Raw genomic sequence first — 14,157 nt, forward strand, 5'->3', positions numbered from 1 at the left:
TATTATAGTAATGATGGTATTTGTTAAGCACTTACTAGGAGCCAGACACTGTACTAAGCACTGGGGTGGATACTAGCAAATAGGATTGGACACAGTCTCGGTCCCATGTGGGGCTCACAGTCTCCACCCCCATTTTACAAATGAGGAAACTGAGGCCCAGAGAAGTGAAGTGACTTGTCCAAGGTCACGCAGAAGGCAAGTGGCAGAGCCGGGATGAGAACCCATGACCTTCTGAATCCGAGGCCCACGCTCTAGTCACTACTCCATGCTGCTTCTCTGTAAAGTTTCACAGATAAAGAAACTAAAGCAACGAGAGATTACACACACACATACACACACGAGACCTGGGTTCAAATCTCAGTTGAGCCATTGGCCTGCTGTTTGACTTGGGCAAACCACTAAATCCCTTTGGGCCTCAATCGCCTTCTCTGTAGAGCAGGAATAAAAACACCTGACTCTCCCTTCTTCACCAGTATAGAGTGAAGATCCATTAAGATCATTTAGGTAGATGTACTTTGGAAAAATAAAAGCTCTCTACAAATTCAAATACAATTTAGCATATTGCAGTAGAGTTTCTGGATTATCATCAACACTCCTTTGATGGTATGCTGAGCAGCATCAATTCAATCCATGGCCCCAATTAATGCCTAACATATCTAACTACCAACAAATGAGATAATCATGGGGGCTAATGGGGGCTCTGTGAGGGCAGAGAAGCTCAAGGTCCAATGAAAAGCCCTCTGTGAATGCAATGCAAGTTGTTGGCTAGGAAGAGAAGTATGAACTCATCTGTCAAATGGGGATTCACTATGTGCTCTCCATCCACTTTAGAGTGTGAGCCCCACGTAGGGCAGGGATTGTGTCGGACCTGATTAGTTTATATCTGCAACAGTTTTTAATATAGTGCTTGGCACATAATAAATGTTAACAATTATTATCATTATTTTTATGATCTTTGGAGAGCAGAATCATTTCAGTGGTTCTGCCTCAATCCACAGAGGTTTGGCTGCACATGAAAACTTCCTTAACTACTGTTTTACAAGTAGTCTAACCTCAATTAACTTGCATTTATTTAGGGCTGATTGTCTGGATCCTTTGCCTCTCCGTTTCCCTCCCTTTGTCAGCATTAAGCCATACCCGTGCTCATTTGAGCCTTCAGCAGATGGCACACAGAACCCCAAATTTAAATCATCCAGTGTGGCAAATTTCTGGTTGCTCAGGAATAATCAATCAACCAATCAATCGATGATATCTATTGAGCACTTACTGTGTGCAGAGCACTTTACTAAGCACTAGGGAGACTACAATATAAAAGAAGTAGTAGACATTTTTCCTGTCCACAAGGAGTTTACAGCCTAGAGGAATAAACCTTGAATGTGGCTATTCAAGTTGATGGAGAAGCAGCGTATCTTAGTGGATAGAGCCCACGCCTGGGAGTCAGAAGAACCTGGGGTTCTAATCCCTGCTCCAGCACTTGCCTGCTCTGTGACTTTGGGCAAGTCACTTTACTTTTCAGTGCCTCAGTTACCTCATCTGTAAAATGGGGATTAAGACTGTGAGCTCCTTGTGGGACAGGAACTGTATCCAACCCGATTTGCTTATAAACATACCAGAGCTTAGTACAGTGTCTGGTAAATAACAAAGACCACAGTTATTATTATTATTATTATTATTACTATTATTATCACCTTGAATGATCTGAGGATTTTATTTTTCCACACCAATCCTGTTTCCCTCACCTCACCTCTCCCATTGCCCCGGGTGACCCAGAGTTGGTACACAGATTCAGTTTCTGCAGGCTCTTGTTAGGTTTTAATTGACTATTTGATGCCAAATGGGAATACTTTAGCCCACGGGGCCCTGTGAGTTCACTGAGAGAACTGCAGTTCAGAGCCCCCTCAGAAATTTGGCAGGGGTTTGAAGCAACGTTGGGCTGCGAAGTACTGCCGGCGGTTCTCTTCCCGTCAGCCAACGGTAATGCAGACAAGAGGGACGTGACTGCCACTCACTGGAAGCAGATTTGATTTGGCTCCTCAACCCTCAATTCATTGTTCAATATCCCCACCACCAGGCCTGCCAGTGTTATTTAATTATTTTAATCAGTATTTACTAAGGCATGTTAGATATGGGTGACTAAGGAGCCTTGTTCTCATGACTAGTGTGTACCACCACCCTCATATACACATAAGTGCTCAGTAAATACCATTAATGATGGCATTTACTGATGGTATTCTTTATGCCTCAGTTACCTCATCTGCAAAATAGGAATTAAGACTGTGAGCCCCTCATGGGGCAGGAACTGTGTCCAGCCTGATTACCTTGTATCTACCCCAGTGCTTAGAATGCTCAGCACATAGAAAGCGCTTAACAAATACCATAATTATTATTATGGTAATTAGAAACTACCCCCCAGCTATTCCCAAATGGTCCCCCTAGAACACCCGTAATGCTCTCCCCTTTCGACATTTATATTAATGTCTGTCTCCCCCTCTAGACATTGAGATCACTGTGGTCGAGGGATGTGTCTGCTAACTCTGTTGTATTCTACTCTCCAAGAGCTAAATACAGTGTTCTGCATATAGTAAGTGCTCAAATCAAAACGCTGACTGATTGGTAGACTACAAGCTCCTTGTTGGCAGGGATCATGACTATCAACTCTATTGTACGTACTTTCCCAAGAGTTTAGTACGGTGCTCTTCACACTGTAAGCATTCAATAAATACCATTGATTGACTGAAGTAGGCATTCTTCTGTTTCAGGTAAAAAAATCACTTCTCAGGTCAGAACATCCTGGGCCAGTGCCCTTTTCTCAGCTCCCTGAGGTACCTCTGGATTAAGCTGACATCTGAACAAGAGCGGCAACAGCTAGATTGGCAGCAGTAGTTCTGGAACGCCATGTTTGCTCCTTGCTGCTAGCCACATCTTAACATGGTGGGATCACTGCCTCTAGAAATGCTCCCTAAGAACAGCACATGAGCTTATCTGAACTATGAAGGGGGAGACATATGCTCTGTCCCATTCTATCACTCAATTGATCGATTAATCGTATTTATTGAGGGGTTACTGCATGCACAGCACTCTACTAAGTCCTTGGGAGAGTACAATACAACAGAGTTGGTAGACACATTCCCTGCCCACAACGAGCTTAAACTATAGAGGAGGAGACAGACACTGATATAAATAAATAAGTTACTGCTATTCATTTAATCATATTTATTAAGCATTTACCGTGTGCAGAGCACTGTGCTAATATACATATGCGCTACGGGGCTGATGGAGGGATGAATAAAGGGAGTAAATCAGGGCAATGCAGAAGGGAGTAGGTAAAAAGGGAAATGAGGGCTCAGTCAGGGAAGGGCTTGTGGAGGAGATGTGCCTTCGGTAAGGCTGTGAAACGAGAGAGGGTAATTGTCAGACGTGGGCGAGCCAGATGAGATAGAAGTAGAATGAATAGGTTCATTAATTCATTCAATCGAATTTATTGAGCATTTACTGTATGTGGAGCACTGTACTAAACGCTTGGGAGAATACTATACAACAAAAAACAGATACATTCTCTGCCCACAAAGAGCTTACAGTCTAGAGGGAGAGACACATACTAATATAAATTAATAGGCTACAGATAAGTACAAAAGTGCTGTGGGGCTGAGAGGGGGGATGAATAAAGGGCGCAGGTGAGGGTGATGCAGAAAGGAGTGGAGAAGAGGCAAGAAGGGCTTAGTCAAAGAAGGCCTCTTGGAGGAGGTTGGTGTTAGAGGAGCAAAATGTGCAGACCGGAGTAGGAATAGTAGCAGAGCAGCGAGGTTAAGTTGGAGGAGCAAGGTGATTTAGTGCTTTAAAGCCATAGTAAGGAGTTTCTGTTTGATGCAGAGATGGGTGGGCAACCATTCATTCATTCATTCAATCGTATTTATTGAGCACTTGCTATGTGCAGAGCGCTGCACTAAGCACTTGGAATGTACAATTCAACAACAGAGACAATCCCTGCCCAGTAACGGGCTCACAGTCTCAAAGGGGGAGACAGACACCAAAGCAAAACAGAACAAATCAAAACAAGTAGTCTGGCGTAGATATCATCAAGATAAATAGAATCATAGATATATACATATCATTGACAAAATAGAGTAACAAATAATATATACAAATATGTACAGTGCTGTGGGAAGGAGAAGGGGGAAGAGCAGAGGGTGGGAGAAGGGGGAATGGGGAGGGGAGGAGGAGCAGAGGGACAGGGGGTCTCAGTCTGGGAAGGCCTCCTGGAGGAGGTGAGTTCTCAGAAAGGCTCTGAAGAGGGGAAGAGAGTTAGTTTGGCAGAGGTGAGGAGGGAGAGCATTCCAGGACAGCATTAGGACGTGGGTCAAGGGTAGATGGTGGGACGGGTGTGAACGAGGGATTGTGAGGACGTGAGAGGCAGAGGAGCAGAGTGTATGGCATGGGCAGTGGAAGGAGAGAAGGGAGACAAGGTAGGAGGGGGCAAGGTGATGAAAAGCTTTGAAGCCAAGAGTGAGGAGTTTTTGTTTCATGCGAAGGTTGATAGGCAACCACTGGAGGTTTTTGAGGAGGGGAGCAGCAACCACCGCAAGTTATTGAGAAGTGGGGGAACATGGACTACAGATTTCTGTAGAAAAGTGACCTGGGGAGCAGAGTGAAGTATAGACTGGATTGGGGAAAGACAGAAGGCAAGAAGGTCAGCAAGGAGGCTTGTACAGTAGTGAAGACAGGATAGGTTAAATGCTTGGATTAACGTGGTAGCAGTTTGAGTGGAGAGGAAAGGGTGGATTCTAGTGATGTGATGGCTGAACCGACAAGACAATGACAGATTGAATATATGGATTGAATGAAAGAGATGAGTCAAGGATAACACCAAGGTTACAGGCTTGTGATTTGGGAAGGATGGTGGTACCGTGTACAGTGATGGGAAAATCTAGGGGAGGACAGGGTTTGGGTGGTAACATAAGGAGTTTTGTTTTGAATATGTTTAGTTTGAGATGTCAGCAGAACATCCAAGTAGAGATGTCTCAAAGGCAGGAGGAAATGTAAGACTGCAAAGAGAGAGAGATCAGGGCTGGAGATGTAGATTTGGAAATCACCCAAATAAAGGTGGTAGTTGAAGCACTGGGAGCAAATGAATTCTCCAAGAGATTGGGTATAAATGTAGACTGAAAGTGGACCCAGGACTGAGCCTTGAGTGACTCCCACAGTTGGAAGATGAGAGGCAGAGGAGGAGCCCGTGAAAGAGACTGAGAATGAGCAGCCAGAGGCATAAGCGGAGAAGCGGGAGCGGACAGTGTCAGTGAAACCACTGTGTTCACATTCACATAGGCAGCCCTCATTCTCCCTTTGTGCACAGCGGATTCAGAGATGCCTAAGTTTCTTTCAGCAATAGCAGTGAAATTACTGATGCAAGGAAATTCACAATACCTTCTGCATACCCATAATATGATTTGTCCTCCACTTCCCTTATCTGTCCACGGGAGGGAGGGTATGGAGCATAAATACAGGCTTACCCAACCAGTTTATAGTTACCAAAGCGGGGAAATTTTTATGAGCTCTCTCATCCTTGGACAGATGAAGTGGATAGGTAAATATGCGTAGATGTATGCGTATACATATACATCTGAATTAACTGAAAAAGTCATTGAGAAATCCCCAAAATGAAAGCACTCCCTTCTGCATCACCCTGACTTTCTCCCTTGATTCATCCCCCCTCCCAACCCCACAGCACTTACTGTAATTTATTTACATTAAACATTAGGACATGTCACCCACCTCCTCAAAAAACTCCAGTGGTTGCTCATCCACCACTATGTCAAACAAAAACTCCTCACCATTGACTTTAAAGTACTCCATCACCTTTCTCCCTCCTACCTCAACTTGCTTCTTTCCTTCTTCAACCCAGCCCACACACTTCACTCCTTTAGTGTTAAACTTCTCACTGAGCTTCGATCTTGCCTATCTCACCACTGACCCATCACCCACATCCTTCCTCTGGCCTGGAATGCCCTCCCTCCTCAATTCTGACAGACAATTACTCTCACCTCTTTCAGCAGATAAGTGGTGGAGCTGGGATTAGAACCCACATCCTTTGGCTCCCAAACCCATGCTCTTGCTACATAGTTAGGGTTTGGTTAAGGTTAAGGTTGGATTTGGGATTAATAACAATAATTAATAATTATGGTATTTGTTAAGTGCTTACTATGTGCCAAGCACTGTTCTAAGAGCTGGGGTGGATAAAAGGTCAGCAGGGTGTCCCACGTGGGGCTCACAGTCTTAATCCCCATTTTACAGATGAGATAGGCACGGAGAAGCTAAGTGACTTGCCCAAAGTCACACAGCTGACAAGTGGTGGAGCCAGGATTGGAACCCGTGACCTCTGACTCCCAAGCCCGTGCTCTTTCCACTAAGCCGCGCTGCTCAGGGTTAGAGTTTGGGTTAGCTATAGAGAGTTCACATCAAGGCCTTCCCAGATACAAATAGAAAATAGAACTCAGTGTTAATAATAGTTCAAATAAATGCTCAATACATTGTAACTGACAACTTAATTTTACCATACTTTGGCTTATTGTCTAGTTAAGTGACTAGTCACTCTTAAATTCTGATTTTGGTTCTACCACTAATATGGTGCATGGTATTAATGAAATCAGAAAATCTCTCTGGATCTGAGTTACCTTGGACCAATAAAGCTAAGCTGTCAACTGAATTAATTTGTATTTTGTGGGCATTAGTTACTGATCCAAACTGCTAATCCTTCAAGTCTTATTCCTATCACCCTCCCCCCGTCCTCTTTCTGTCTAACAGGCGGGGTTTTCTCTAGCTGACTGACCTGACTAGGATATTTCATTGCCCATATTTTCAGACCACATTTGTCGATGTCCTGATCCCTGGAGAAGCCTGTCGTTCAATTCCCCAGTTATAAAGGGGATGATCATCAACATCAGTTGTATTTATTTAGCCCTTATTGTATTTAGAGCCCTGAGAGTAGGGATGAGAGCAGAACTCTTTCTGTATTGAACTGTCCCAAGTGCTTAGTAAAAGGTTCTGCACACAGTAAGTGCTCAATAAATACCAATGATAGATGGTTTGATTGAGTCAAGAGTGCTAGGAGATTTGGCAAGGTTTGCCAGCTGTTTAAGACTGGTCTTAGAACCTTATGGTTTCTATTTAATAGAAATGCTTATTATTTCCAGTAGTGTCAGAGATTTCAACAAATGGCTCCAGACTAATACTGAATTTCTCTTCTCCTGGCAAGAAATATACTGGACTGCTGCAGCAACTAATATCCACACCAAAAGCACAGGAATTTCTTCAGGGTTAACTTGACAAGTCTTGAGAAGGACAAGGAGTTTCTCAGATAATAGTGACCAAGATATTACCCTTCAGGGGAAACTTTAGATGTCCAGAATTCAATTCCTGAGTCTGGACCTGGCCCAGGATGCTAGGATTAAAACTACAGCTACAAGAAACTGAGGGAGGGGTTGAAGCCTGACCCTTGGCCAGGATTCAAGCTGTCCTAGTGTACCCTCTCTCCTCAAAGCCTTCAAAGCCCTTTAGTTAACCTGGAGACTTTCTATTAATGTGATTAATGGCGGGCTACTAGACCCAAGCAAGGGCTATATAAAGAGAGGCAACAGCAGAGTGCTGTCACACTCCGTAAGAGAGAAGGCTAAACATTCAATCTACCCTCCTATCGATGTGGATATAGGCAGGAGATGACCTTCTGTATAGCCTCACTGGGTCAGGCGGTGGGGGATGAGGATAAAAAACAGTGACTAGAGAAATGTATCATCTTTAAAGCTCTGTGGGTTGGTTAGGGAAGAAAGCAAATAGAATGTTTAGAATTTGAGATCTCTGGGTCTATCAGAGGACACTTAAAGGTATGTGAGACTTGTTAGGAGACTGCTGAGGGCAGAGGGAGGCTGTGGAAATGGGCTGAATCAGGTCTCAAAATATCCTGTGGCTTAGCTAGATATCGGGGTCTATATTGTGTTTCCAGATTTGGGCAAATTCCAAACGTTTGATAAGAACAGCCCAATTAAGGCTAAAATGACTGCAAATTCATATTTGTGCGAGACCCTCACAGTTTAAATGGACAGATTTCCACAGATTTTCTGGTAAGACCGATTATTCCTTGTGGTGGAAATGTTTCCTGTGGTCCTTAATGACCCCTGCCAAGTTTCAGGCTTTTTGCCTCAGAAAATCTGACAGTTCTCTGCTCTTGGAGTTGTTATAAAATCCATAATCCTCCAACACTTGCTAGTTTCAAGATTTCTTAAATCAGTCGTCTTCCAAGGAATTTGCCCCATAATCTAACATTGGCAGGTGGAGGTGGCTCTGGGGAATTCTGCACATAAAACAGAGGATCGGTTTACCATTGGTATTGTTACACTGGACCAATGCAACAAGACTAAGGGTAACCAGTGCTGGTCTAGCAGAGAGAAACAAACGGGAACAGTGGGCTTGTCCCTCATTCCCGCCTGCGTGACATTGAGCTGATCTGGAGGGCACAGCTTCCTCTGAAGTCACTAGGATTTCCACGTGGAGAAGTCAGCTCTGCTGCTGAGCTCAGCATTCCCTCAGAACTGCAGAAGCCAAGTCTACAGCTGGTTTACATCTGATCAATGTTCCTTTCTTTCAAGTAGAGCCCTTAGGTAGGACCCCAAGCTAATCCTCTTCATATTTCAGTGCATGTCAGACTTCTGTTGGATTGGATCCCTGGCTATAAATTGCCCTCTGACACATATATCTGAGGTAAATTGGTTACATGGGAACTGCTCGTTTAAATAAGATCAGGGGAGAAATACCTACAGTGTGTGGACAGGAATCAGTGGGCTGAGCCTGTAGAAATGGGATGGGCTTTGGCTATTCAGGTTTCAAAGATTGTCCTCAAACAAGTGTGACAAATCTTGAAAATGTGTGGAAAAGGGCTTTGTATGATAACCACTTCCAAAAATTAAGGTGCGTATCCTTACAATCAAGGGACATCATTTTGCATCAGTGCAGGCAATTTTCTGATAAGGTGGTATAAGAGCCAATCTGATGTTCATTAAAATAAAAAAGAATGTATTTCTCAAGGTGTAACTTTCTTTTTGCTTAAATTATTTTCATGAATTTAATCTCGCTTCTTAATTGAGCGTAGTGGACTTTGCCATTGGCTTCCTGACTTTGGTTATCTTTTTTTATTTCGCCATCAAGACCAAATAAAGCCCTAAGGGGTTGGAATTACAGGATCAAACTCAGAATGATTTTCATAAAATCAATTCTACCAATCTTTGGGAATCAGTAAAAATGTTGCATTCTGCTCCTCAAATCAGATCTTAGATATTTAAGTCCCCGATAACCCAATCAAAAAGACATTAACTTCTAAAAAGGAACTATAAGCACAACATTTGTTTGCAAAACTTTCTGAATAGAGGACCTGCTTCATAAAGACATATGTGATAGATTAAATATCAGATTTCTCAATTCAGCTGTCGACAATTCCATTAGTGCCTCTTACTACTATCAGTCTTTTTCTATAATTAGGATGGCTTATGCTTTATCTGGGCCTTTTTCAAAACTAGAGTTCCTTTCTAGCAGCAGCAGCAGCTGCCACCTTCAAGAACCTTACTGGTATCTGAGGTCTTACTTTTGATTTACGTTATTGTTCAACCTCCTCGAAAACCAAGTGAAGGGGAGAAAAACCTTCTGTCAGAAGATTTTCAAAATGAACTCTTACCTGCGGACAGGCATCTGAACTTGACACCTGACTGATCTCCAATGGGTGTCCAGTCCATTTCTCTTTCCGCATGCAGTTCGTATCTCCTCCTCCTTGCAGAATGGAATCCACCGGGCTTTGAACAGATTTTATTTCCTGCTCCTGTGCTTGGGTTGGAACAGCACATTTTCTTTCCTGGAATTGGGTTTGAAAATCGGTACCGTTGGCTGTTACTTGGAAACCATCTCTGGAATCACTCCGAGCCAGGTCCTGTTTGCCGATTTCTTCGGGAACTAAGAGATCAAAGCTCCCTTCTGGGACGCTTTCTTTCAGGTTGCGGTTGAGCTGCTGTAGTTTTTCCTTGGCCCCTGGCCGCTTCACCCTGACTAATTTTTTCAAGCCCTTCCTTTGGGCTGGGGCTCCTGCTGCACGGCTTTCGGCTGTTGCCTCTAAAATGTGGCTTCCTGCAGATTTTTCCAACCCTCGAGGTGAGGGTTTTGCCTGCATGCTATTCATGTTCGGTGGGCCGCCAACAGGGAGATCTCCTGCTTGGCGACTCTTTGTGCCTTCTTCTTCAATTCCAGGATAATCATTTTCCACAGCTGCAGAAGGGATAGGTAGTTGGTATGTCTCTCTGTCTTTCACAGTGGATGTCTCATCTTGATGGTGCCCCAGCGTAAGAGTCATTCCTGTTTGGGAGGTGGGCGGACTGAATGTGGTTAGCCTGCTCCTTCCAGCTACCTCTCTGGGTTTCGAGTGAGGAACGCAGAAGCCAATGGCCGTATCCATAGGCTCTGTGTTATCCGACACCCGAAACTGACCACCCATCTCACTGAGGAAATTCCTCCACCCACCCAGGCAACCCTCACTGACTTCTGTCTCTTCTTCGTCATAGCTTTCTAATAAAAATACAGGGTCAACCCCTTGTACCTCCTTTTGCCAGATTCCCTCCGAGTAATCCATCATAACATTGGAACATTCCAAATACTCAAGGTCATCGTCCAAACGCTCCTCCTTGTAAGGAAGGTCTGTTTCTGGCAAAAGTTCAAGGTGAGTGCCTCCTTCACAGGCAACCTGTGGAGAGAAATGTTGATCAACTTGGACCCTATTAGTGGGGAAATTGGATGTGGGTATCTCAGTCAGAGGGATACAGGAACTGATGTATTTCTGCATCTTAGTATCTCGTTGTCTCGAAATGAAGACTTCTTCTTTAGGATTGGAGCTGTCCATGTGATCATCAGTTAGCTTTGATGGTTTGGAATGTATTTGCTTGCGGCAACATTTTCCTGATTTGTCAGCAGCTTCACTTTTCTTAGGGAAAAACAAATCATCTGCAATTTCCTCTGGGTAAATTTGATTGTAGTGATCATGTGGGGATTTACCTGTGTCCGTGACATCTGCATTTTCTTCCAAACAACCAGAATTATGGTCATTGTTTTCCAGTGATGGCAATGTGCATGGGCTGCTGGCATAGGGAAGGGAAGCATTGGTTGACGTTGAAGAGGAAGTATCCTGGGATGAGAACTTTCCTTCCACTTCAAAAGCCTGTTCCTTCTGGTCAACCAGAGATGAATATTTCCTTTGACCTGCCTCTGGTTCTTTCCTCTCACTAGCAGTGTCATCCTTCAGATCAGGATAAAGTTGGTGTTTTGCAAAGGGCTCAACTTGAATAAAAGCAGAACAACAGATCATTCCAAAACAGTTTTGAGCTGAAATCTGATAAACGGCAGCATCTTTCTGGGTGCAGCTGGAAGGAAAGAGGAAAGGGAAAAATATGCCTTGTTTACAATATGATGCAGCTTTTCTACAAACTCTTCCAGGGCTTTCTAAGACAGAAGAGGTCAAAAATTTAAAGAGAAAAATGTTAGTTACAGTTTTTCCTTCTCGGTTTCACTTTTTGTTTGAAAGTTTTAAGTGGTTTTTTCTAGAATTTGAGAAAATACTATCTCCCTTTCCTTTGAGTGGCAATCAGCTACTTAACTGCCATTAATCAATAGATTCAGCCCAACATGCCTGCAAAAGGACAAGTAACAACAGAGTTTGTTAGGAACCGGGCCAGTATCTTCTCACCAAACAAAAATTTCCAAAGTGTCCCTGATCATGGTAAGATAAGTTTGACTGTTAGCAGTACCATACACTATTTGGTTGGAAAATCTGTAAAATTCAGCTCCTGAGGACTTACTCTGAAGGTCCAATCTTATTAATGCAGGTTCAAATCTGTTGTTCAAGTTCATGCTAATAAACAGGCAGCGTTTACTGGAATCTGGGACGAGAGCCTCACATAGTCTGTTCTCTCTTCTCAGGCCTGACTCAATCCAGTGTCGATCTCAGCCCACGCTGTCCAGTCCAGGTCCACTTCATCTGTCATCAAACAGTGGCAGGGGCCCCAGTGAAGCAGGACTAATTGTTGCTGGATTGGATAAGGCGTACGTTCACAACTGTACACATGTGTACATATGTGTGCTCAACTAGCTCAGTTGGTAGAGGAAGAGACTCTTAATCTCAGGCTTGGGGGTTTGCCCCTCATAATAATAATAATGGTATTTGTTAAGTGCTTACTCTGTGCCAAGCGCTGTTCTAAGCACTGGGGTAGATACAAGACAATCAGGTTGTCCCATGTGGGGCTCACAGTCTTAATATCCATTGTGCAGATGAGGAAACTGAGTGAAGTGACTTGCTCAAGTTCACACCGCAGACAAGTGGAGGAGGCAGGATTAGAACCCACGTCCTCTGACTCCTAAGCCCGTGCTTTTGCCACTAAGCCATACTGCTTCTTATGTTGGGTGTAATTCTTTCTCTCTACACTGTAAACTCCCTGTGGGTAGGAACCGTGTCTACCAACTCTGTTATATTGTACTCTTTCAAGCCCTTAGTAAGCAGTAAACGTTCAGTAAATATGATTGATAGATTGATTGAACTTCTCCATGGGCCCAAGCTGCTTTATTCTGAAATAAGCCTCCTCACTTGAAACAGAAAGTTGTGGAGTCTGGAGTGGCCTGAACCTTGAGAAGTCTGGCCAGATTTAGTTGTATTGCTGACCCAATCTAACCCTGGGGCCCAGGCACCGAAGGAGAGTTTGTGTCACTGGTGGACAGCATGTGGGTCTGCCAGTCAGAAGATCTGGTTTGCAACCTTTCCAGTTTCCTCATCTATAAAATGGGGGTATTACTATTCGCCTGGCCTAATCTCACAAGATGCTGTGAGGACAAAATGAGATACCCTTTGGAGAAATCAAAAAATACTCTTACTAATTCAAGGTATAGAATCTATGAGCTGAGGGCAGCCAGGTAGAGTTCTTACTGGGAACTGTGCTTCATTGGCTGAGGTGTGGACTGGGTTCTCTTGTCTCATTGCCATCTTCTGCATCCTCAAATGATCAATGTAGGAAGGGGCTCCTATTCTACTGCTATAGCTTTGCGGGCTTCCCTGGTTCCTTTCCTTCCACAGGAAGTTTAGCAACCTGGGCTGAACTTAAAGTAAGTGCAGGAAGTTCCTAGATAGCCTTTCTCTGAACACAAATACTGGTGGTCCCCAGGGCCCACAGCAGACATACGTGGGCCCCTTCCCCAGTGTCCTGGAAATGAGATCTGGCCTTCTTGGATCTTGCCGGATATCAGGATGGACACCTATTCAGACTCGTGGTCAGTCCTGCATTGCTTTATTTCATAGTCTATCAAAGCAAGAGGCAGGAAGATTGAGAGCTGTACTTCTTCCCCCAGGAAATGTTGGGAACAACCAGAAAAGAGGGCACTGCCCCAAAATGTTCTGCTTTGGAAGAATCCCAAACCCTATGTTCAGAAATATCCCCCTAACTTCTTGATGCTAACGGATGGCAGAGCAAGATTTATCCTTCCTGAGGGATGAAAGGCACTCTATTCTATTGCGTGAGGGGAGTTGGTGGAGAGATTGGACCAGAACTAGTCAGCTCATATAGGAATAGAATGTTCCTGGCAAGTCCGGGAAAGGAAGGCTCAGCCCTTCTCATTGCCCAGAGATCAGTATTGGCTAAGATCGGCATGTTATGTGATGGAGAAACACATTCACTAGCTACCACTGCACAGTCACTGACAGCTGTAATTCTGCATTTGTCCCTTCTTCCTCCTATTTCCCCTGATTCCCATTCATCCCAACCTTTTGCTATCATCCCCTGCCCCTTCACACCTCCCACAAAACCCCACTCTGGTCTACTCCCTGACAGACTGACCCCTCCTCCAAATCCCCAAACTGCTCAGCCCACCTTTTAAAGTTTACCCTGCCCTTCTCTTCCCCACTCTTGTCTGCTCTTAACCTCCTCTTCTAAGAGACCCGAGAGCTGTAATGCTACAGGAACGAGATGCGGATGAGTGCAAGGGTCACTTCTGTCAGGCTGATCCTTCTCCAAGTCTTTTCCAAGCTCTCCATTTTCACCCGGTTCCAGTCCTACCAGCCTGAGGCATTGAGACATGAAGCAGCCTGCAGTGAAA

The 14,157-nt window shown here is 44.2% G+C and overlaps 1 protein-coding gene across 1 annotated transcript in view; it reads right to left on the reverse strand.

The window, feature by feature from the left end:
- Positions 1-14,157, reverse strand: part of ALPK2 (alpha kinase 2) — a 134,760-nt gene that overhangs the window by 82,350 nt on the left and 38,253 nt on the right. Inside the window, exon 4 of the mRNA XM_007659803.2 lies at positions 9,716-11,441. Coding sequence (XP_007657993.2) covers positions 9,716-11,441 — 1,726 coding nt within the window. The remainder of the gene's footprint in view (positions 1-9,715; positions 11,442-14,157) is intronic.

Source organism: Ornithorhynchus anatinus, chromosome 3 (genome assembly GCF_004115215.2).
Source record: "Ornithorhynchus anatinus isolate Pmale09 chromosome 3, mOrnAna1.pri.v4, whole genome shotgun sequence".
Classification (NCBI taxonomy): domain Eukaryota; kingdom Metazoa; phylum Chordata; class Mammalia; order Monotremata; family Ornithorhynchidae; genus Ornithorhynchus; species Ornithorhynchus anatinus.